Source organism: Hyperolius riggenbachi, chromosome 2 (genome assembly GCF_040937935.1).
Source record: "Hyperolius riggenbachi isolate aHypRig1 chromosome 2, aHypRig1.pri, whole genome shotgun sequence".
In the NCBI taxonomy this organism is placed as follows: domain Eukaryota; kingdom Metazoa; phylum Chordata; class Amphibia; order Anura; family Hyperoliidae; genus Hyperolius; species Hyperolius riggenbachi.
This window is the reverse complement of record NC_090647.1, coordinates 20,439,609-20,465,353: the sequence shown is the minus strand read 5'-3', so window position 1 is coordinate 20,465,353 and position 25,745 is coordinate 20,439,609. Positions and strand designations below refer to the sequence as shown.

The 25,745-nt window shown below is 46.0% G+C and overlaps 1 protein-coding gene across 1 annotated transcript in view; it reads right to left on the bottom strand.

Moving 5' to 3' along the window:
* Positions 1-12,466: 12,466 nt before the first annotated feature.
* Positions 12,467-25,745, bottom strand: part of RNF121 (ring finger protein 121) — a 45,132-nt gene continuing 31,853 nt past the window's right edge. The window contains exons 7-9 of the mRNA XM_068266540.1: positions 18,446-18,579; positions 16,008-16,109; positions 12,467-13,449 (exon numbers count right to left, since the gene is read on the bottom strand). Of these exons, the coding sequence (XP_068122641.1) occupies positions 13,329-13,449; positions 16,008-16,109; positions 18,446-18,579 (357 nt within the window). The 3' untranslated portion in view covers positions 12,467-13,328. The remainder of the gene's footprint in view (positions 13,450-16,007; positions 16,110-18,445; positions 18,580-25,745) is intronic.

Genomic DNA, 25,745 nt, shown 5'->3' with positions numbered 1-25,745 from the left:
AATGCTATATAGTCTGGCTGAGCGGTGTACACAGAGTGGCAGTACACACAATGCTATATAGTCTGGCTGAGCGGTGTACACAGAGTGGCAGTACACACAATGCTATATAGTCTGGCTGAGCGGTGTACACAGAGTAGCAGTACACACAATGCTATATAGTCTGGCTGTGCGGTGTACACAGAGTGGCAGTAAACAATGCTATATAGTCTGGCTGAGCGGTGTACACAGAGTGGCAGTACACACAATGCTATATAGTCTGGCTGAGCGGTGTACACAGAGTAGCAGTAAACAATGCTATATAGTCTGGCTGAGCGGTGTACACAGAGTGGCAGTACACACAATGCTATATAGTCTGGCTGAGCGGTGTACACACAGTGGCAGTACACACAATGCTATATAGTCTGGCTGAGCGGTGTACACAGAGTGGCAGTACACACAATGCTATATAGTCTGGCTGAGCGGTGTACACAGAGTGGCAGTACACACAATGCTATATAGTCTGGCTGAGCGGTGTACACAGAGTAGCAGTAAACAATGCTATATAGTCTGGCTGAGCGGTGTACACAGAGTGGCAATACACACAATGCTATATAGTCTGGCTGAGCGGTGTACACACAGTGGCAGTACACACAATGCTATATAGTCTGGCTGAGCGGTGTACACGGAGTGGGAGTACACACAATGCTATATAGTCTGGCTGAGCGGTGTACACAGAGTGGCAGTAAACAATGCTATATAGTCTGGCTGAGCAGTGTACACAGAGTGGCAGTACACACAATGCTATATAGTCTGGCTGAGCGGTGTACACAGAGTGGCAATACACACAATGCTATATAGTCTGGCTGAGCGGTGTACACACAGTGGCAGTACACACAATGCTATATAGTCTGGGTGAGCGGTGTACACAGAGTGGCAGTACACACAATGCTATATAGTCTGGCTGAGCGGTGTACACAGAGTGGCAGTAAACAATGCTATATAGTCTGGCTGAGCAGTGTACACAGAGTGGCAGTACACACAATGCTATATAGTCTGGCTGAGCGGTGTACACAGAGTGGCAATACACACAATGCTATATAGTCTGGCTGAGCGGTGTACACACAGTGGCAGTACACACAATGCTATATAGTCTGGCTGAGCGGTGTACACAGAGTGGCAGTACACACAATGCTATATAGTCTGGCTGAGCGGTGTACACAGAGTAGCAGTAAACAATGCTATATAGTCTGGCTGAGCGGTGTACACAGAGTGGCAGTACACACAATGCTATATAGTCTGGCTGAGTGGTGTACACAGAGTGGCAGTACACACAATGCTATATAGTCTGGCTGAGCGGTGTACACAGAGTGGCAGTACACACAATGCTATATAGTCTGGCTGAGCGGTGTACACAGAGTGGCAGTACACACAATGCTATATAGTCTGGCTGAGCGGTGTACACAGAGTAGCAGTAAACAATGCTATATAGTCTGGCTGAGCGGTGTACACAGAGTGGCAATACACACAATGCTATATAGTCTGGCTGAGCGGTGTACACACAGTGGCAGTACACACAATGCTATATAGTCTGGCTGAGCGGTGTACACAGAGTGGCAGTACACACAATGCTATATAGTCTGGCTGAGCGGTGTACACAGAGTGGCAGTAAACAATGCTATATAGTCTGGCTGAGCAGTGTACACAGAGTGGCAGTACACACAATGCTATATAGTCTGGCTGAGCGGTGTACACAGAGTGGCAATACACACAATGCTATATAGTCTGGCTGAGCGGTGTACACACAGTGGCAGTACACACAATGCTATATAGTCTGGCTGAGCGGTGTACACAGAGTGGCAGTACACACAATGCTATATAGTCTGGCTGAGCGGTGTACACAGAGTGGCAGTACACACAATGCTATATAGTCTGGCTGAGCGGTGTACACAGAGTGGCAGTACACACAATGCTATATAGTCTGGCTGAGCGGTGTACACAGAGTAGCAGTAAACAATGCTATATAGTCTGGCTGAGCGGTGTACACAATGCTATATAGTCTGGCTGAGCGGTATATACAGAGTGGCAGTAAACAATGCTATATAGTCTGGCTGAGCGGTGTACACAGAGTGGCAGTACACACAATGCTATATAGTCTGGCTGAGCCGTGTACACACAGTGGCAGTAACCAATGCTATATATAGCGTGGCTGAGCGAGGTACACAGTGGCAGTACACACAATGCTATATAGTCTGGCTGAGCGGTGTACACAATGCTATATAGTCTGGCTGAGCGGTATATACAGAGTGGCAGTAAACAATGCTATATAGTCTGGCTGAGCCGTGTACACACAGTGGCAGTACACACAATGCTATATAGTCTGGCTGAGCGGTGTACACAGAGTGGCAGTACACACAATGCTATATAGTCTGGCTGAGCCGTGTACACACAGTGGCAGTAACCAATGCTATATATAGCGTGGCTGAGCGAGGTACACAGTGGCAGTACACACAATGCTATATAGTGTGGCTGAGCGAGCGGTGTATTACTGTTCCCAGCAGCGACACACAATGACTGGGGGGACCCTGGCTAGCGTGGCTGGAGCGCGAACTACCCTGCCTGCCTACCCAAAGCTAAACCCACAGACAAATGGCGGAGATATGACGTGGTTCGGGTATTTATTTACCCGAACCACGTGACCGTTCGGCCAATCAGAGCGCGTTCGGGCCGAACCACGTGACCCGTTCGGCCAATCAGAGCGCGTTCGGGGTCCGAACCACGTGACCCGTTCGGCCAATCACAGCGCTAGCCGAACGTTCGGGAACGTTCGGCCATGCGCTCTTAGTTCGGCCATGTGGCCGAACGGTTTGGACGAGCACCATCAGGTGTTCGGCCGAACTCGAACATCACCCGAACAGGGTGATATTCTGCAGAACCCGAACAGTGGCGAACACTGTTCGCCCAACACTACTGTGAACCCATCCTATGCATCTGAGTAAACCTAACTTGCCTAATCTCCATGTTCCATCCAGTGACTGACTAAGCATTACCTTGTACTCATACTGTGCTGTGTGATCTCCATGCTGCATCCAGTGACTAAGCATTACCTTGTACTCATACTGTGCTGTGTGATCTCCATGCTCCATCCAGTGACTAAGCATTACCTTGTACTCATACTGTGCTGCGTGATCTCCATGCTCCCCTCCAGTGACTAAGCATTACCTTGTACTCATACTGTGCTGTGTGATCTCCATGCTCCATCCAGTGACTGACTAAGCATTACCTGGTACTCATACTGTGCTGTGTGATCTCCATGCTCCATCCAGTGACTAAGCATTACCTTGTACTCATACTGTGCTGTGTGATCTCCATGCTCCATCCAGTGACTAAGCATTACCTTGTACTCATACTGTGCTGTGTGATCTCCATGCTCCATCCAGTGACTGACTAAGCATTACCTGGTACTCATACTGTGCTGTGTGATCTCCATGCTGCATCCAGTGACTAAGCATTACCTTGTACTCATACTGTGCTGTGTGATCTCCATGCTCCATCCAGTGACTAAGCATTACCTTGTACTCATACTGTGCTGCGTGATCTCCATGCTCCCCTCCAGTGACTAAGCATTACCTTGTACTCATACTGTGCTGTGTGATCTCCATGCTCCATCCAGTGACTGACTAAGCATTACCTGGTACTCATACTGTGCTGTGTGATCTCCATGCTCCATCCAGTGACTAAGCATTACCTTGTACTCATACTGTGCTGTGTGATCTCCATGCTCCATCCAGTGACTAAGCATTACCTTGTACTCATACTGTGCTGTGTGATCTCCATGCTCCATCCAGTGACTGACTAAGCATTACCTGGTACTCATACTGTGCTGTGTGATCTCCATGCTCCATCCAGTGACTAAGCATTACCTTGTACTCATACTGTGCTGTGTGATCTCCATGCTCCATCCAGTGACTGACTAAGCATTACCTTGTACTCATACTGTGCTGTGTGATCTCCATGCTCCATCCAGTGACTAAGCATTACCTTGTACTCATACTGTGCTGTGTGATCTCCATGCCCCATCCAGTGACTAAGCATTACCTTGTACTCATACTGTGCTGTGTGATCCCCATGCTCCATCTAGTGACTAAGCATTACCTTGTACTCATACTGTGCTGTGTGATCTCCATGCTCCATCCAGTGACTAAGCATTACCTTGTACTCATACTGTGCTGTGTGATCTCCATGCTCCATCCAGTGACTGACTAAGCATTACCTGGTACTCATACTGTGCTGTGTGATCTCCATGCTCCATCCAGTGACTAAGCATTACCTTGTACTCATACTGTGCTGTGTGATCTCCATGCTCCATCCAGTGACTAAGCATTACCTTGTGCTCATACTGTGCTGTGTGATCTCCATGCTCCATCCAGTGACTAAGCATTACCTTGTACTCATACTGTGCTGTGTGATCTCCATGCTCCATCCAGTGACTAAGCATTACCTTGTATTCATACTGTGCTGTGTGATCTCCATGCTCCATCCAGTGACTAAGCATTACCTTGTACTCATACTGTGCTGTGTGATCTCCATGCTCCATCCAGTGACTGACTAAGCATTACCTTGTACTCATACTGTGCTGCGTGATCTGGTCTTTCTTTTATTCAGGTATTGTCATTTTGCTGTATGTCACCCCTAAATATTGTATGTATCCCTATTTATTGTCCAGCGCTGCGTAATAGGTTGGCGCTTTATAAATACTGTAAATAAATAACATGATACAGCACAGAGACGTGAACAGGCCCACAGAACTGTATGGGCAGTGAGCTGACCTGCAGAATTATTCTGCAATGCAACTGACAGAGTGTGAACGACAGGGGTTGTTTTAGGCAAACTAGGGTGAGAGGTAGTGGTAAGCACAAAGGGTCCAGTACTAGGGAGGGAGAACAAAACATATTTAGGATTATGGTAAGCAGGGGTGTAACTACAAATCACTGGGCTTCACCTGCAAAACTTTGGATGCCCCCCTCGCTTTCTGCACAGGTAAACTGGGAACCAATGTTGATCAGTTGGCTAGTGCACACTGTAATGCGGTTTCCCCATGCAGGTAAAACAGACAGCAGTGAAGCACTGCACACATTTTCTCTATCAATTACATTAGCTTCTGTGATAAAATGTGTATGTTTTCACACATACAGACACACATGGTGTGCAGAAAATGCATACAGAAAACCGACAGACAAGTGTGCTCCCAGCCTCAGCTTATTACACTCACTTTGTCCACCTCTGATGGAGCAGAACTGGCTCTGCAGACTTCTCAGCATCACTACAGTACACAGCACTCAGGGAGGGGTAGAGACGGTGGGGGAAGGGCACTGTATGCAAGAGCCTGCGGCGCACTGAATAGGAACTGTCTAAAAAACGTTGTATGATACCTTATCAGTGGCTGAGCAGATGCAGTCATTAGAACAATTGTGCAGAGAGCAGAAAGCTTTTTCCCCTCGTGCCCTTAGTTGTCAGTCTCTCAAAGCAGGGAAAATAAACTTCTCCCCAAACAAGGCTGCCGGCTCCCGGTCTTCCTCACCGACCTCACCAAGTCAGGTACCTGGTCGACCTCTTCTGTGCTCCACCGCCCGGGTCACGTGGTCCGGCTGACGTCATCTGGACAGTACTGCGCAGGCGCAGAACTACTAGTACCGTCCAGATGACGTCGGCCGGACCACGTGACCCGCGCAGAAGAGTCCAATAGATTCTAATCTATTGGAAATCTGTTCCTGGTGTGTGGCACACATCAGATAGATTCCTGTCAGATTGGAATTGACAGGCATCTGCCAGAAATCTACAGTGGTGTGAAAAACTATTTGCCCCTTCCTGATTTCTTATTCTTTTGCATGTTTGTCACACTTAAATGTTTCTGCTCATCAAAAATCGTTAACTATTAGTCAAAGATAACATAATTGAACACAAAATGCAGTTTTAAATGATGGTTTTTATTATTTAGTGAGAAAAAAAACTCCAAATCTACATGGCCCTGTGTGAAAAAGTGATTGCCCCCCTTGTTAAAAAATAACTGTGGTTTATCACACCTGAGTTCAATTTCTGTAGTCACCCCCAGGCCTGATTACTGCCACACCTGTTTCAATCAAGAAATCACTTAAATAGGAGCCATCTGACAAAGAGAAGTAGACCAAAAGCACCTCAAAAGCTAGACACCATGCCAAGATCCAAAGAAATTCAGGAACAAATGAAAACAAAAGTACTGTAATTGAGATCTATCAGTCTGGTAAAGGTTATAAAGCCATTTCTAAAGCTTTGGGACTCCAGCTAACCACAGTGAGAGCCATTATCCACAAATGGCAAAAACATGGAACAGTGATGAACCTTCCCAGAAGTGGCCGGCCGACCAAAATTACTCCAAGAGCACAGAGAAAACTCATCCGAGAGGCCACAAAAGACCCCAGGACAACATCTAAAGAACTGCAGGCCTCACTTGCCTCAATTGAGGTCAGTGTTCACGACTCCACCATAAGAGAGAGACTGGGCAAAAACGGCCTGCATGGCAGATATCCAAGGCGCAAACCACTTTTAAGCAAAAAGAACATTAAGGCTCGTCTCAATTTTGCTAAAAAAAACATCTCAATGATTGGCAAGACTTTTGGGAAAATACCTTGTGGACCGACGAGACAAAAGTTGAACTTTTTGGAAGGTGTGTGTCCCGTTACATCTGGCGTAGAAGTAACACAGCATTTCAGCAAAAGAACATCATACCAACAGTAAAATATGGTGGTGGTAGTGTGATGGTCTGGGGTTGTTTTGCTGCTTCAGGACCTGGAAGGATTGCTGTGATAGATGGAACCATGAATTCTACTGTCTACCAAAAAATCCTGAAGGAGAATGTCCGGCCATCTGTTCGTCAACTCAATCTGAAGCGATCTTGGGTGCTGCAGCAGGACAATGACCCAAAACACACCAGCAAATCCACCTCTGAATGGCTGAAGAAAAACAAAATGAAGACTTTGGAGTGGCCTAGTCAAAGTCCTGACCTGAATCCTATTGAGATGTTGTGCCATGACCTTAAAAAGGCGGTTCATGCTAGAAAACCCTCAAATAAAGCTGAATTACAACAATTCTGCAAAGATGAGTGGGCCAAAATTCCTCCAGAGCGCTGTAAAAGACTTGTTGCAAGTTATCGCAAACGCTTGATTGCAGTTATTGCTGCTAAGGGTGGCCCAACCAGTTATTAGGTTCAGGGGCAATTTCTTTTTCACACAGGGCCTTGTAGGTTTGGAGTTTTTTTTCCTCACTAAATAATAAAAACCATCATTTAAAACTGCATTTTGTGTTCAGTTATGTTATCTTTGACTAATAGTTAACGGTTTTTGATGAGCAGAAACATTTAAGTGTGACAAACATGCAAAAGAATAAGAAATCAGGAAGGGGGCAAATAGTTTTTCACACCACTGTATCTGATGGTCGAATCTGCTGCAAATCTATTAGTGTATGGCCACCTTTAGAAGTAAAACATCAGCAGCACAGATATTGTTTCCAGTACAGGAAGAGTTAAGAAACTTCAGTTGTTATCTATGCAAAAGAGCTTCTCTGAGCTCCAGGACCAATTTGGCCCTTGCTTTCTGGAGCATTTATACATCAAAGAAACAATCGGGGACAGATTTAGATAACATTTTTACCGCAGAGAAGTTGAAAGGGTCATTAGCTCCGCTTGTGTTATGCACGGCATACAATTGTCTGGCAGATTTACCTGTCAGATCGATTATTTCCAACATGTAACATCTGAATTTCGATCGATTTTCCAAAATGTTTTAAATTTTTTTTTCTATCAATTTTCGTTCGGTTCTATGAAAATCGATAAAGATGAAAAAATGATTTAAAAAAAAAAACAAAACAGAAAATCGATAAAAATTCATATTGGACATGTTGGAAATAATCGATCTGGCGGGTAAATCTGCCAGAAAATTGTATGGTGTGTACCCAGCGTTATAGTTTAAAATACAGAGTTTGGCTTGTAATTGCAAATATTAGAGAATGTTGCAATGTTATAACCCCTCCCCCCAAAAAACGATATATCTAAAAACTTAAATCTGATACTATTTTCTTTGCTACTAATGTTGTATTATTTATCAGTACTACACATACTAATCATTACATCACAAGTTTTCCCCTTCAGTGTCACTAATAGAGGACTATGAAGTGTGTTTTTCGTGTGATGATTGAAGTGATGATTACCTATCTTGATAATCTCTTATGTCTCGTGTCTTGTAAACATATAATGCTTGTTGTCATTAAAGGGAACCTAAAGCGAGAGATATATGGAGGCTGCCATATTTATTTCCTTCTAAACAATGCATATTGCCTGGCTGTCCTGCTGATCATGTGCCTCTAATACTTTCAGCCACAGACCCAGAACAAGCATTCAGCAGATCAGGCGCTCTAAATCATATGCATATCAGCGCAACCAACAAAGTCATTGAATAAATGGAGCAAAATATATGTATAGAGCAGCCAAAGTCCAACACTTCAGTATAGCATCTTGATCACCAATAGTATAAAACACTTCAGCGCTGAATCATATATGTCCACCACCGGAAACACTAAAAACCAGATGCGCTTACCGGACAATTACAGACCTTAATTACAGGGTCTGTAATAAAGCCTTATGAGGTCAGCAGCAGGTATCTTCACAGCTGGCCTCCTCTCCAGGTATGACAGATTAGTTCAAATGCAGTATTTCACCGTATTTTGGGCATGCAAAGAAACAATACACATCTAAGCGTATCTATTGCGACTTTAATAAAGATCCATAAAATCCACATAAAAAACTTTAAAAAGATCACTTACATCTGGGCCCTTATTACAGGGACCCACGATAAACAACAGGCCCCTGATGAAACTTTGATAGTGAAACCGGTCGGGTGAGGCGGACGTGTGGCTGGATGGCGTCTTATGATATATGTGCTGTTGTTCATCGTGGGTCCCTGTAATAAGGGCCCAGATGTAAGTGATCTTTTTAAAGTTTTTTATGTGGATTTTATGGATCTTTATTAACCACTTCACCACTGAGGGGTTTTACCCCCTGACCACCAGAGCAATTTTCACCTTTCAGCGCTCCTTCCATTCATTCGTCTATAACTTTATCATTACTTATCGCAATGAAATGAACTATATCTTGTTTTTTCCGCCACCAATTAGGCTTTCTTTAGGTGGGACATTATGCCAAGAATTATTTTTTCTGTAATTAAAACCCATGAAATTTATTTGCCCTTTTGTCCCGGTTATAAAACCATTTAAATTATGTCCCTATCACAATGTTTGGCGCCAATATTTCATTTGGAAATAAAGGTGCATTTTTTTCAGTTTTGCGTCCATCCCTAATTACAAGCCCATAGTTTATAAAGTAACAGTGTTATACCCTCTTGACATAAATATTTAAAAAGTTCAGTCCCTAAGGTAACTATTTATGTATTTTTTTTAATTGTAAATTTTTGAATTTTTTTTTAATTACAAAAAAAAAAAAAAATGGGGAGTGTGGGAGGTAATGAGTTAATTTTTTGTGTAAAAGTCATTTATTTGTATGTAAAAAATGTGTAGGGTGTAGTTTACTATTTGGCCACAAGATGGCCACAGTAACTTTTTGTTTTAATGCGACCTCCAAGCCTCCTTCCGGAAGCTTGGAGGAAGAATAAGGAGGCTGGACACGTGAGTTTCTTCTCACAATGATCGCGCTGCTCAGCCGAGCGGCAGCAGATCATTGCGGGGCTGAGATCAACGAACGGGAATGGATTTTCCCGTTCATTGATCTCCGGGCGAGCGGGCGGCGGCGTGTTTACTATCGGCGGGCGGCGTGTTTACGAGCGGGAGCGCGGACAGCGTCGGGAACGCGGAAAGTACGTATTTCTCCGTCCCTGGTTGTTAAAGGATGGAAAAAGGGGCGGAGAAATACGTACGCGCGGGGGTAAAGTGGTTAAAGTCGCAATAGATACGCTTAGATGTGTATTGTTTCTTTGCATGCCCAAAATACGGTGAAATACTGCATTTGAACTAATCTGTTATACCTGGAGAGGAGGCCAACTGTGAAGATACCTGCTGCTGACCTCATAAGGCTTTATTACAGACCCTGTAATTAAGGTCTGTAATTGTCCGGTAAGCGCATCTGGTTTTTGGTGTTTCCGGTGGTGGACATATATGATTCAGCGCTGAAGATCAGGCGCTCTGACTGAAGTGTGATTGGATTAGCTGCATGCTTGTTTCAGGTATGTGATCAGACACTACTGCAGCCAAAAAGATCAGCAGGGCTGCCAAGCAACTGATATTACTTAAAAAGAAATACATATGCAAGCCTCGCTTTAGGTTCCCTTTAATGTTCCTGTTACTTGAATATTTCATACGGTTTCTGTATTTGGATGTATTGCATCTTCTCTGTGCAATTTTAATGAACTTGTTGATGAAAAAAAAAAAAGAAATCCACTTACCTCATTAGTAGGGTGGCCCCAACAGGAAGGGGCTGCACAGCAGATCCCAGGGGCACGCTTTACAGTCCAAACTCCCCCAGAACCAAATCTTCCCAGTTTTATAACAAATGCGGAAGTGTTACAGCCATTGCCAGACTTATCCGTATCCGAGGCCTAAACTAGGCTGGACTATCTCACTTCCTGTTGTTCAGGACTCCAATGGGAGGTGACAGGAAGTGAGATAATTCCACAGCAAAGACAACAAAGCCTGGCAGACATGAGCCCAGGGGTAGGGAACCTATGGCTCGGGAGCAGATGCGGCTCTTTTGATGGCTGCCTCTGGCTCACATACAAATCAGTACGGGCTGATTCGCTAAGCTACATTGCTCAAGCAGCACAGCTTAGTGTGGCAGCGCAAGTAACATTTTCAAAGTAGGAACGTTACTGATGTAGCATGCACTACTAACTTACTCGCGCTACCCCCAAAACTAACGGCCGCTCCAATTGTCCCACCCTGGACCCTGTCAAGTCCAGTGACTTTGTAGGACGAGATCCCTGCACTCTGATTGGCCCAATAGGCTGCCTGTCACTTGACAGGCAGCCTATTGGGCCAAAGTGCGGTGATCTCGTTCTACAAAGTGAATCAACCCCCAAGTCAGCTAGCTAATTGTACAAGCTGTTAGTCGGTATTTCTCCTGTCTGGCTTTCGGGAAAATTGCTGATGTTGCTGAAACCCAAGAGAAGCTGAAGACGTGTCTGGCACTTCCGCTGCCTGGCAGATCAACTGTATTCACATCACCATGGCAACAGGGACGTGAGCCCTACTGTCCCAGTTTGAAACATATTGTATGACTCTCAGAGAAATACATTTTAAAAATGTGGCGTTTATGGCTCTCTCAGACAAAAAGGTTCCTGACCCCTGCGCTAGCCCATCTACCTCATTCGGGGAAAGGGAAGTATTTCTAACAATTTTTTTTAATTTCACTTAACTTCCTGTCTTTTGTAACACAAATCCGATCTACGGGAAGCAAGCAAATGTCTACAAATGGCCCAAAAAGTAGAGACACCCCTTATTTGAAAGTAAACCAGCCCAACAGTGGGGCCAACATTCCTCAGCAATGGTACAAGCATCTTGTTAAGTCCATGCCAAGAAGAATATCGGCTGTGACCAGCGCTAAAGGTGGACTAACTCATTATTAGAGGGTGTCTCATTTTTTGGCCACTCAGTGTAAATGTAAACACAAGTTATTCTAAAAACCGGAAGGGTGGCTACAAATCTTGAGGCCATAGTGACGTTCTGATGGGCGCCCTGGGCAACAAGTTTAAAGAGAACCTAAACTGAGAGGGATATGGATGTTTCCTTTTACACAATACCAGTTGCTTGGCAGCCCTGCTGATCTTTTTGGCTGCAGTAGTGGCTGAATAACAGACCTGTTATGCAGCTAATCCAGTCTGACTTCAGTCAGAGCACGTGATCTGCATGCTTGTTCAGGGGCTGTAGCTAAAAGTATTAGAAACACAGGATCAGCAGGAGAGTCAGGCAACTGGTATTATTAAAAAGGGAAAAAATCCACATCCTTCTCAGTTGAGGTTCCCTTTAAGTGCAAGTCTCTGGTGATCACAGAACAAGCTGACCTCCTGCCCAGTCTTGGGTCCCAATGCTGGCGTACATGTAGCAATGCCACTGAGTGAGTCGGGCACTATCCCGGCCCCCATTGTCACAGGAATCCTCTGCTTCTAGTGCCTACCACTACCTTCCCCCCCCCCCCAGTACCTAATCAGTACCTAATATTAACCTTCCCCTCATTACACTTAGTTACCAGTGCCGGCACAAAAACACCCACTATTTGCTGCCCTCTACAAATAGACGATTGGCCGCAATCACGATTCCCATTGTAGTAGCCAATCAGTTCCTATCCACATTCCCCTCACCCACAGAGAGTCCTGGGCAGAGTTAGGCTTCTGAACGGTCCGTGCACCCAATAATCTCACTTTGTTACCACCATAAAAAAGACATTCGACACATGTTAACATCCCGGACTGGAGTATGTTTGTTTTATTAAGTAGAGTGTTCTGCAACGTACCAATATCCACAGGGTCCATTACTACAAAGGGGAGACTGATGTGCCAGCAATGTATTCAGAATTTACACTGTATACACAGTGATATAAAAAGGAATCACGTCAGACCCCTTGGAGTGTCCAGACTTAAAGGAAAGAAAAAAAAAAGTTTAAAAAGTTAAGCCGATGGTTTCTTCGCTACTAGGCGATGTCCAGCTGAACATATCTTGGTGAAACTCGGCGGAACGGAAGCAACATGGAGGAAAAAAAAAGAAAATAAATCCCAACGCAGCAGCAAGTGGTTGTACTTTCCTTGAAGGCTTTTGCCCCTCTCAACCGGCGTATAAATTCCACAGACACATAAACGGCAAAAACCCAACACCAAGGACAGACGGGTGAGAAGACTCCTTTTGCGGGAACGGGTGGCCGCTGTTTTGGGGGAGGCCGTTGACTAGACTTTCTCATGGTAGAGAAAGCAATGTGCTCCACAAAGATCCAGCCTCCGGCTTTGGCTACTTGAGGAATGGACAATAGCTTGGGTTCGTTGGTGCTCTAAGACTTTCAGCACTTAAAAGATAAAAACTAAACTCTTGAATTCCTATAGTGCCAAATAATAAAAAATAAATTTGATAGACATGTTGTAATAAATAAATAATACAACAGGATATTCTCCAGTGCAGGCTGCTGCTAACACTGTAGGGAGTCCAAACAGCTCCAGATGCCGATGGCCGAAACCCAGAGACTGAGCACGCTCACTGAGCGGTTTCCTCTCTCCTCTGATGGTGTGAGAGCCTGGACCTTCTTGGGATGGGGAGAGGGCGGGGGGCAATCATTCCAGCCCTAGGCAGTAGTTAATAACCTGCACCAGTCCAATAATCACTGGCTGCCATGCCACGAGGTAACGCAACCAGTCTAGTAACTGTCCATACATGACATGAGGTCTCTCCCAGCTGGACACAGAGCAAGTTAAGGAATTATAACAGAACACACACTTAACAAATACGAGCAGTTGAGCTGAGGTTACTTTAGAGAGACCCTGAGCAGAAGCCGAAAATTCCATAATGAACTTACGTGGAGCTTCCTCCAGCCCCCGCAGTCTATGAGGTCCCCCGGCATCCACTGGGCTCCCTCTGTTCTTCTGCTAGTGGCTCCGTTAGCCGCACGACTTGGCCAGAAGTTGTGCGTAACTGTGCATGCATTGCTCTTCCAGGTGTGTTGCCGTGAGCGCACACGCGGTTCTCCGATGGCATGTTCGGGTTTTGCTCAGGGTCCCTTTAGGCCAATAATTATATTTCACATATGTTAAAACAAATTATGGCAATAACAAGAAAACCTTATCTTAAAGAAAACCTGTGAGGTTTGCAGAAAGATAAATACTTACCTCTTATCCTCCAGAGACTTTCCAGTCTTCCTTCACGTTCAAGAACAGGGGCCCCTGAAGTGCGGCCACACTGCACCTGTGCAGTAGCAAGGATCCGATCGGGCTTGGATTGTTCTGCCGACTGTTTTGCGGAGGGGCCAGCGCTGGAACAGCCTTAGGAGGATCCTCTCCGAAAGAGTACCTATTTGGGGCACTTTTTCCTCCCACAGGTTTCTTTTAAGTCTCCCACTACTGTCTATGGAAACATGTCCTTTAAGGCCTTCAGAATTAGCCAACCACTGCTTTATATAAAACTATGAGAAAAAGCTCTTCTCCCCGGAGAAGGCTGTATTACGTGACCTTTTGTCATATGTAAATTACAGTTATTACTTCACTGAGGAATACGGGTGAAATGTCCAGAGAAAAACTAGAGCTAGGCAGAGAAGTGAAAAGTGTGCAAAAGGGTTGAAGGCGATTGCCAAATAATAAATTCACCTACCACCAATTTTTAACGCGTTAGCTCTTTTTTTGCATATATGGGACATTATCCCGGATGAGCCCCCATATATCGTACAAAACAGACTTTTGGTGGATGGTTCAGAAAATGTAATGAGTAGTCATAAAACTGTAATTATGGGCTACAGTTCCTGAAAACTGTAATTATGGGCTACAGTTTCTCAGAATGTTCATAAACTAACAACATTTTTAGCCAAAGAAATTTACTCTATCCAGCCACCCAAAGAATAAGGTTGTAAGATAAGCTTTGCATGCCCTGGATGGTCATGTAGATCCTCCAAACTCAAGGATATGATGTCATCCTCCCATCAAAGTTAATGTAGTGTAGGTGGTATATCATAAAAAACAACAAGCAGCAATACTAGGTGTAAACTGGTCTAAATATTTTACAATATAGCAGTCTACACCCAGTATTGCTGCTTTTTAATGACATACCTCCTACACTGCATTAACGTTGATGGGAGGATGACATCATATCCTTGAGTTAGGAGAATCTACGTGACCATCTGGGACATGCAAAGCTTCTCTTAAAATCGTATAATGTGGGCTGTATGCGGCTAGTAAGCCTTAAGGTGGGCATACATCAAGAGACTTGGCGGCCATTCGCCCATAAGATGAAAATCGGTGCCGTCAAGTGCATGCCCGAACAACAATGCGACATGCTTCGAGCCGAAATACATGCAGCAGTAACGGAGAGTGATATCGGGACGAGCAACGAAGCCCCCCGGGCGCTGTCCACCCTAACGTTTAATCCCCCCCCCCCTCACGGTGCAAGTGATACGTTACCTGTCCTTGGCTTCCGGTTGCTCCGGGTTCCTTCGGCTCTCCATACACACGTACCCGCCACACGTGGTTGCCTAGTAAAGTGGGCGCATGTGTGACGTCACAGACGCGCACCTACTTGGCAATCATCTGTGGCACACGTGTATGGAGAGCGGAAGGAGCCCGGAGCAAGCGGAAGCCAAGGACAGGTAACGTATCGCTTGCCTTGGGCACCTGGGGGGGACAATAAACATATGGGGAGAGAGTTCATGCTGAAATTTGATCGGGAACCGGCCTGTGTTGTATGGGCAGCCAACCGATCTCTCTCTGATCAGATTTGATTAAAGAGAGATTTGTCTCTTGGTCGAATCTGCCCATCATTGCTAGATGTATGGCCACCTTTATTCTTTTGATTGGTGTTGTATTGCACATCCAATTGAGGCATCTCCAGGTAACCAGCACGGTTGAAACTATCTGCATTTGCTTTGACCTGTGCCGATTTGCTTATGTACGGTTTGGAACTTTGGACATTGTCCTCTCTTCGCACTTATAGTTTTCCCTTTCCTTTTTTTTTTTTTTTTGTTTGCCACAATTTTAAAAATTGCACAGCAGTTGCTTTTTCATGCACGATGGTCACGGTTCCAAATACACAACATTGCACCACAATCCAAAATAATTGGGGAAAAAAAAAAAAAAAAAAAAAAAAAAAAAAAAAAAAAAATCGCAGGTGGAAAAACCCAAAATGAATGCAGAGCGCAGGAACCCATCGCATGTGGGCTCCTAACCTAAACTTGCAAGTGCCCTGAGCTCTTGAAAGAAGGGAAAGCGAGAAGGACATTACAAAAGCAGGACTCTTCAGGAAAAGGATACGGGTTACTGAACATCCTCTTCAGATCCACCTTCTCCTTGCAGTACGGACATGTCTGCTTCTTTCCCACAATGCACCAGCCTCGAATGCAGAACTCGTGGAAGCTGGGGAAGAAACGGGTTAAGGGAAACATCTGCAGGAATCTGTTTACTGAAGAAACAATGTTGGAAAGCCACCTCCAACCCAAACGCTAAAAGGGCACCACCAAATGCTAGAAGGCCACCTCTACCCAATGCTGGAAGGCCACCTTCACCCAACGCTGGAAGGCCACCTTCACCCAACGCTGGAAGGCCACCTTCACCCAACGCTGGAAGGCCACCTTCACCCAACGCTGGAAGGCCACCTTCACCCAACGCTGGAAGGTTACCTTCACCCAACGCTGGAAGGTTACCTTCACCCAACGCTGGAAGGTTACCTTCACCCAACGCTGGAAGGTTACCTTTACCCAACGCTGGAAGGTTACCTTCACCCAACGCTGGAAGGTTACCTTCACCCAACGCTGGAAGGTTACCTTCACCCAACGCTGGAAGGTTACCTTCACCCAACGCTGGAAGGTTACCTTTACCCAACGCTGGAAGGTTACCTTCACCCAACGCTGGAAGGTTACCTTCACCCAACGCTGGAAGGTTACCTTCACCCAACGCTGGAAGGTTACCTTCACCCAACGCTGGAAGGTTACCTTCACCCAACGCTGGAAGGTCACCTTCACCCAACGCTAGAAGGCCACCTCCACCCAACGCTAGAAGGCCACCTCCACCCAACGCTAGAAGGCCACCTCCACCCAACGCTAGAAGGCCACCTCCACCCAACGCTAGAAGGCCACCTCCACCCAAAACTGGAAGGCCACCTCCAACCAATGCTGAAAGACCACCTCCACCAAATGCTGGAACGCCACCCTCCACCCAACGCAGAAAGGCCACCCTCCACCCAACGCAGAAAGGCCACCCTCCACCCAACGCAGAAAGGCCACCCTCCACCCAACGCAGAAAGGCCACCCTCCACCCAACGCAGAAAGAAAGGCCACCCTCCACCCAACGCAGAAAGAAAGGCCACCCTCCACCCAACGCAGAAAGAAAGGCCACCCTCCACCCAACGCAGAAAGAAAGGCCACCCTCCACCCAACGCAGAAAGAAAGGCCACCCTCCACCCAACGCAGAAAGGCCACCCTCCACCCAACGCAGAAAGGCCACCCTCCACCCAACGCAGAAAGGCCACCCTCCACCCAACGCAGAAAGGCCACCCTCCACCCAACGCAGAAAGGCCACCCTCCACCCAACGCAGAAAGGCCACCCTCCACCCAACGCAGAAAGGCCACCCTCCACCCAACGCAGAAAGGCCACCCTCCACCCAACGCAGAAAGGCCACCCTCCACCCAACGCAGAAAGGCCACCCTCCACCCAACGCAGAAAGGCCACCCTCCACCCAACGCAGAAAGGCCACCCTCCACCCAACGCAGAAAGGCCACCCTCCACCCAACGCAGAAAGGCCACCCTCCACCCAACGCAGAAAGGCTACCCTCCACCCAACGCAGAAAGGCCACCCTCCACCCAACGCAGAAAGGCCACCCTCCACCCAACGCAGAAAGGCCACCCTCCACCCAACGCAGAAAGGCCACCCTCCACCCAGAAAGGCCACCCTCCACCCAACGCAGAAAGGCCACCCTCCACCCAACGCAGAAAGGCCACCCTCCACCCAATGCTGGAAGGCCACCCTCCACCAAATGCTGGAATGCCACCTCTAACCAACGCTCAAAGGCCGCCCTCCACCCAATGCTGGCCTCCCTCCACTACTTTCATCTTGAGAAATGCATGGCCTGGTGGGAGGGGACAATGTTGGCAACACTGGGGTAAAAGCATCGGAAGGGGAGGAGCTGGGTGGTTCATTAGGTGGGGGTGGAGCTGGCAGTGAATGCCAACACAAAACTAATGCCCGGTACACACCATGCAATTTCCTGTCAGATAGACGGGTCGAACTGATTACTTCCAACAGGTCCAATCTGATTTATGATTGTTTTTGTGATCAATTTTGTATAGAAGTGGTCAGAAATTCGATCAGACCTGTTGAAAATAATCGATTCAAGCCGTCTGACGGAGAATTGCATGGTGTGTACCAGTTATAAATACCCGGAGTACACACATCCAATTTTTCCACATCTGTGTAGTAAGAGGGCCACTAGATTTGGAATAGTTTGAACAAATAGTGTAGGTAAGCTGTCATACTACAGGGAGGTGGTAATATTGGCCAATCAAGTACGCATCTTACAAAACCATGTGTGTCTGGTCTTCAGTCACTCAGCATTTTCATGCGCTGTGCATAAATATCAGGATGGAGAAGGACTCAGACTGATTGGCCAGACAAGCAGTTTGTGTACCGACTCCTCCCCCCCAGCAGGTGGCAGCCAAGTTTCTGCAAGCACCTCTGGCTCGGCTAGTAAGGATACACATGGTTGCAGGATAGCCGGTAGGTGTTCTCAATGATTCCCTCTTCATTGACGTCCACAAAGATCTGCTGTCCGCACACCGCGCACACGCTGTCCGAGAGGTGCTTCGTAGGCATGCCTGATGCACTGTAAAACTGAAAACACAAACAGCGGTCAAGTCCACGCTAACAGAGGAAGAAGAGACACAGACAGACAACAAGGGCTGTAGTGGCAACAAGTTGTATTGGAGATTTCAGGTATTCACACACTTAAAACTCCTAGACTATGGAGATGATAGACTTTACAAGAACTCCCCCCCCCACCAGCACCACCACCTCCCCCAATCATAAACGGATAAACAGTTACTCCAGTACAGTCATTAAAATGTCTTAGGTCCATAATCTCCAACAACGTAAAAAGTGTACCACGGCTGTGGAAAAAAGAATTGACACTCAACCACGGCTTCCTCCAGCAGCATAAACCCATCTGAGTCCCACGTTGTCCTCCCGCAGCTTGCCGTTCAGCCCTGATCAGCCCCGGTAACTGGCTCAGTCGCCTCAGTCTGAATCTTATGCGCACGCATGGACCTCCCGCGCATGCGCAGTAGACCCGACTGAGCCAGCTACCGGTGCTGATAACGGCTGAACGGCAGATCGCGGGAGGATGGCGTGGACGGATTTATGCTGCTGGAGGAAGCAGCGGGTGAGTGTCAATTCTTTTTTTCACAGTTCTGGTTTACTTTAAAGGGGCACTATGGCGACAAGTATGCTGTTCCATTATCCCCACCATCATATGGACAGCATAAATTTCACCATAGAGCTTGTGTTAAAAAAAAAAAAAGCTCCTAACACCAATTCTACTCTTCAACACAGCTGATCTGCGTCAGTAAATCAGCTGTTCCTGATGCTGCTGCAACGGGCTGGCTGTTCCCTGCTAACTGCTAGCAGCCTTCCATCTCTCTCTGCCTCAGCTGATTTATCAGGACTCGCACACTCCAGAGCTATGCTGTTGCTTCTCACATGTAACTATAATGTAACTAAATAAACAGGCTGCTAATTACTTACTTAGCTAGTTACATTATAGCTACATATGAGAAACATGAAATACACACAAAGATATCTGACTATACGACCAATGATTGTTTTGGGGCCAGTGAGGTCCTCTTTGTCAAGGCATAGGGCAGAATAAAAAAAAGAGGGCCTCATTGGCCCCCAAACTATATATATTGTTACAATAAATCGTTAATAGTTCCTGCAAGTCTGTGTGTGGACCCTTCCTTTGTTACTGAATTGGCTGTTTGTCTAAGGATCCTGCACCAGTGTTCCCTTTTACCAGGTGTGGTACATCTACCTGCATGTTTCAGCAAGAGGTATGAAAAGAAAAGCAGCATTGAAGGATTATCTGAAACTGATATCAGGAATGTGTGTGTGTGTAGTTATATCAGGAATGTGTGTGTGTGTAGTTATATCAGGGGTGTGTGTGTGTAGTTATATCAGGTGTGTGTGTGTGTGTAGTTATATCAGGGGTGTGTGTGTGTGTGTGTAGTTATATCAGGGGTGTGTGTGTGTGTGTGTGTAGTTATATCAGGTGTGTGTGTGTGTGTGTAGTTATATCAGGGGTGTGTGTGTGTGTGTGTGTGTGTAGTTATATCAGGTGTGTGTGTGTGTAGTTATATCAGGTGTGTGTGTGTGTGTAGTTATATCAGGTGTGTGTGTGTGTGTAGTTATATCAGGTGTGTGTGTGTGTGTAGTTATATCAGGTGTGTGTGTGTGTGTAGTTATATCAGGTGTGTGTGTGTGTAGTTATATCAGGTGTGTGTGTGTGTAGTTATATCAGGTGTGTGTGTGTGTAGTTATATCAGGTGTGTGTGTGTGTGTGTAGTTATATCAGGGGTGTGTGTGTGTAGTTATATCAGGTGTGTGTGTGTGTAGTTATATCAGGTGTGTGTGTGTGTGTAGTTATATCAGGTGTGTGTGTGTGTGTGTGTGTAGTTATATCAGGTGTGTGTGTGTGTAGTTATATCAGGTGTGTGTGTGTGTGTGTGTGTAGTTATATCAGGGGTGTGTGTGTGTAGTTATATCAGGGGTGTGTGTGTGTGTAGTTATATCAGGTGTGTGTGTGTGTGTGTAGTTATATCAGGTGTGTGTGTGTGTGTGTGTAGTTATATCAGGTGTGTGTGTGTGTGTGTAGTTATATCAGGGGTGTGTGTGTGTAGTTATATCAGGGGTGTGTGTGTGTAGTTATATCAGGTGTGTGTGTGTGTGTAGTTATATCAGGTGTGTGTGTGTGTGTGTGTGTGTAGTTATATCAGGTGTGTGTGTGTGTAGTTATATCAGGTGTGTGTGTGTGTAGTTATATCAGGTGTGTGTGTGTGTAGTTATATCAGGGGTGTGTGTGTGTATAGTTATATCAGGGGTGTGTATGTGTAGTTATATCAGGGGTGTGTGTATGTGTAGTTATATCAGGGGTGTGTATGTGTGTAGTTATATCAGGTGTGTGTGTGTGTGTAGTTATATCAGGGGTGTGTATGTGTGTAGTTATATCAGGTGTGTGTGTGTGTGTAGTTATATCAGGGGTGTGTGTGTGTGTAGTTATATCAGGGGTGTGTGTGTGTAGTTATATCAGGGGTGTGTGTGTGTATAGTTATATCAGGGGTGTGTATGTGTAGTTATATCAGGGGTGTGTGTGTGTGTAGTTATATCAGGGGTGTGTATGTGTAGTTATATCAGGTGTGTGTGTGTGTAGTTATATCAGGGGTGTGTGTGTGTGTGTGTGTAGTTATATCAGGTGTGTGTGTGTGTGTGTGTGTGTAGTTATATCAGGTGTGTGTGTGTGTGTGTGTGTGGTTATATCAGGTGTATGGGTGGTTATATCAGGTGTGTGTAGTTATATCAGGTGTGTGGGTGGGCTTCTATGTAACATTGCGCTATATCCTGTTTATAACTGGTTGCCACTGACACAGAACACACTGTTCACAGCGTAAGCTTTCATAGAATCTGTCAGCTGATTATGATTATTGGTATCATACTAACACTTTCTGTTTCTATTTCTAAGAATCGGGACGGTTTCCTGACGCTGTTGACCTGCAGCTGTTTATCTGGCTCGGTTTCACAAACAATGACATTGATTGAAGGATGATGTTTCTGCACGTTTGTTTGTGCGTCCCCTGCGGGGTCAGCCTGCTGGTGCAACATGTGCTGATTTACAAAAGTCAATATACAGCCTGCACTGACAGCTACATCCACAACTGGCCTACATCAACTCAACACTACCCTAATCCTTTCTGCCAATAACTTCTTGATGCACCCCCTCCTTTTGTGTCACACCAGCCCCTCTAGATTGTAAGCCTTTGGCAGGGCCCTCTCCCCTTGTGTATCATACATGACGGTGCGCGCTTTACCCAGAATTTGGAACTGGTAATTGTTACCACTACCACTCCAGTGTATGATCTGGCATTGCATTACTATCTGCATTGTGTTGTGTATCTTATTGCTCATTACCTGTATTGTTGTATTTATTGTCTATTACCTATATTGTTCTGTCAGCCCTGTTATTGTCTGTAATCCTATTTATTATACAGTGCTGCGTAATATGTTGGCGCTATATAAATCTAATAAATAAGAATAATAATAATAATAACTGTCACCCACTGCCATCTAGTGGTAACAAAAGGAACTGATGCTTCATTGGTCACAATTGGTAACCTTAAGCCCCCCAAAAAATGAGTCTTACTCACCTGGGGCTTCCAATAGCCCCCTGTAGCTGTCCGGTGCCCTCGCCGTGTCCCTCCGATCCTCATGTCCCCGCCGGCGACCACTTCCGGTGCCGCCGTCAGGACCAGACAGGCTGGGGACGCGATTCTTAGCGTTCCCAGCCACAATAGCTCCCCCTATGCTGCTATAGCAGCATAGGGGGAGCTATTGTGGCTGGGAACGCAAAGAATCACTCGCGTTCCCAGCCTGTCGGGTCCTGATGGCGACACCGGAAGTGGTCGCCGGCGGGGACACGAGGATCGGAGCGAGGCTGCAAGGGCACCGGACAGCTGCAGGGGGCTATTGGAAGCCCCAGGTGAGTAAAACTCATTTTTTGGGGGGCTTAAGGTTACCTTTAAAGCAGACCTGAACTCAAAAATTCCTCTCTGCTCATAAAGATACGCAGCACTCAGAAATGTCTTATTGCGCCCACGCAGGATGCTTTTGATAATGCCAACGTGGTCAGTCGTTAGAAACCAAAGGGGGGGGGGGAATCATTCCAGGATGGCCCGGGCACAGGATGTCTGAAGGGGGCTGGTGGAGCCCCAGGTAAGTGAAACTTTTTTTTCAATTTGATTTCGGTTTCCTTTAAGTCATCTAGTGATGATGGGCAGATAGACCAAGAGACAAATCTCTCTGTGATCCAATCTGATGAGAGAGAGATCTGTCAGCTGTCCATACACCTCAGGCCGACTTCCGCTGTGCCCGGGCCAGGAATCGGCCGAGCCCGCCGCGTCTACTACCTCCCTAACAGAAGGGTGGTGGATTCAGAAGACGGACGAGCCCCGCCATACAGGACAGGTAATGTATAAATCTCTGTGCATTTATACATTAGGGAACAGTGCCAGGGGTTTTCTCGCTCGTCCCAATATCGCCGCGCACCCGATCCAGCAACTCGGTCCAGCAATCTGCAGCATGTCTGACCAATATATATATTTAATTTCGGCTCAAAATTGGTCACACTGTCAGTCGGGCGTGCACTCGGCAGCAGCGATTTTCATCCGATTCCGATTATAAAAATCACGTCGCATGGTCAATTGGCCAAGTCGCCTGATGTAGGGTCACCTTGATGGTGCCCATACACGGTACAATAAAAACGTTCAATTTTCCCGTTTATTCAATCTAAATGATTGAATCGAATGAAAGTTGAAATATTTTTTTTTTTCCGATCAAGAAATTCGAACGATTATCCTGTTTTTTCTGATCGTACATGCTGGAAAAATCTTTATATTCGATCTAACGGAATAATCAAACTAAATTAATCAAAGAAAAAAATGAAACATTGTACCATGTATGGCCACCTTTAGGGTTCTTTCCCACTAAGAAACTTTCTGGTTTCCACTACTATGATTCCGCTGCAATCCAGTGGCTGTACAGCGCAATTCTGGTGCGTTCGTTATTTACGTTGGGAAAAATACATTTTGAATTGCCGAACCATAGATAAATCGCACAGTGGTGCGCCTGCTATGCAGATTTCCTGCGCTCCGACTCAGTATATGGGCTCAATCGCTCGGAATATGCAGCCTGATTATACTTGGGAGAGAATCGCACCGCAAGCGGATTACACAAATGAAAACGGTCCCCGTGGTTTCCATTAGTCTCACTGCACCTCGCGCTCTGGGCTCTGCAAGCGATCGCAACTGGATCACAAAGCGCTGGTAGTGGGAAAGGGCCCCAAGAGGTGGTTAAAAAAGTGAGAGGGCTATGGAGGCTGCCATGCAATGCAATAGTATAGATCAGTGATCTGCAAACTTGGCTCTCCAGCTGTTAAGGAACTGCAAGTCCCACAATGCATTTGCCTTTATGAATCATGACTGTGGCTGTCAGACTCCTGCAATGCATTGTGGGACTTGTAGTTCCTTAAAGAACAAGCGACAGCCATGCTAACCTAGAAATAAAAAACACATACATAAGTAGATAAATACTACTTCTACTTACATAACAGATGTATTGTGCTATCCACATAATGATTTCTGTGAATTTTATAAAGGAAAAGCAGAAAATCCAATTCTAGGCAGTGGCCATCTTGCCAAGCAAATGCTGACATCATATCCTCCCTGACTCTAGTTTTCCCCCCTCCCTTCTCTTGCTCATTGTGTATTCATTAGCTGCCCTCCTCCCAGAGTCTCCAGACACTACCACTGAGGTCTATACTAGGAACTGCACTGTCTTAGCCTCCAATCGCTGAGTCACCTCAGCCTTGCTTGTAAACACAAGTGAGCAGGGGATCGTGTTTCAGATAGACTAGGCAGGGAAATAAATGGAAGAGGAAGAATATATTATAGATAAAAAGAACCCCCCAGCATGCAACTGTTTGGCACTGACTACTAAAGGGCCAGTGCTCCTTACGTATGTGATAACTCCAAATCATAACAGCAGAAAACGTTTTGCAAGTTTTGAATGCAGGATTAGCATCTTTATCACTTTAATACACAGTTGCTGTTGAAATTTGATTTTTATGGTGACAATACCGCTTTAACAGCCGGAGAGCCAAGTTTGCAGATCGCCGGTATAGATTAAACGCTGTGGCAGATACTGAATGGTCAATAAGCTGCCAGCACCAACATACAGCTACAGCCACATCTGTCCTCTGCTGCCATCCAGTGGTAACAACAGGAACTGACGCTTCACTGAATACAATGAAAGGTGGTTATGGAGATGCAAATAACTTTTTGCATACAAACTGAATGCAATTTGTACACAGCTTGGAATTGGGCCAATTTAGAATGGCAGGACATGTATCTGACTGCCCCAGTTCCAACCTGCATACAATTTGCATGCAAACGGGAATTAACTTGTATCTGATTGGCCACCTCTCGTCACAAAGCAGAATCAATTTTATTTAGCCAAGTAAGTTTGCACTTAGTCCTGTAGCAGTTTTTTAAAGTGTACCCAAGCTGAATCTCTGGTACAAAATAAGGTGCTTACCTAAAGAGAGGTACCTTCCTGCTCTGATGTCCCCCGTCGCTGAGCATGGCCCCTCGAATGATTGGTGACAAGCCATGGTCGGCAATCATATCGGGGCCACGCGGCTCCTCTCCCATCAGCGCGGCCGCGCAGTAGCCACGTGAGCACGCCCGTGCATGTGCAGTGATCCGGAGCCACTTGTGTACAAGCATCTCCGTGCTACTGCACGGTGGTAATGTCGTGAGATACAGCGTTCCTCTAGTGCTGTTCCTGACGTCTCCGGAGGTCTGTATGTTATACATCCAGCTGCCCATCATTGTTCCAGACACTGTGTCCCGGCTACAGCTCGCCCCATAAATATAATCATTGTGATCTGGCTTTGGGTCCCCTAGCCTAGTTCTCACAGAAAAAACAAAATACAGCCGCTTAAAGGGAACCTGAAGCGAGGAAAATTATTTAAAATAAACACGACGTAGCTGCAAATGAATATTACATAGTAACCTCCCCGTCAGTTCCTCATAGAAGCTCACCATTATCTTCTTACAGTGATCCCTTCCAGTACTGACAATATTTTGTCAGAACTGAAATATACCAGTTGCTGTCAGTTATATATCAGCAGCTGTCAGTTACAACTGAATGTGCAAGGCCATGTCCATGTTTCC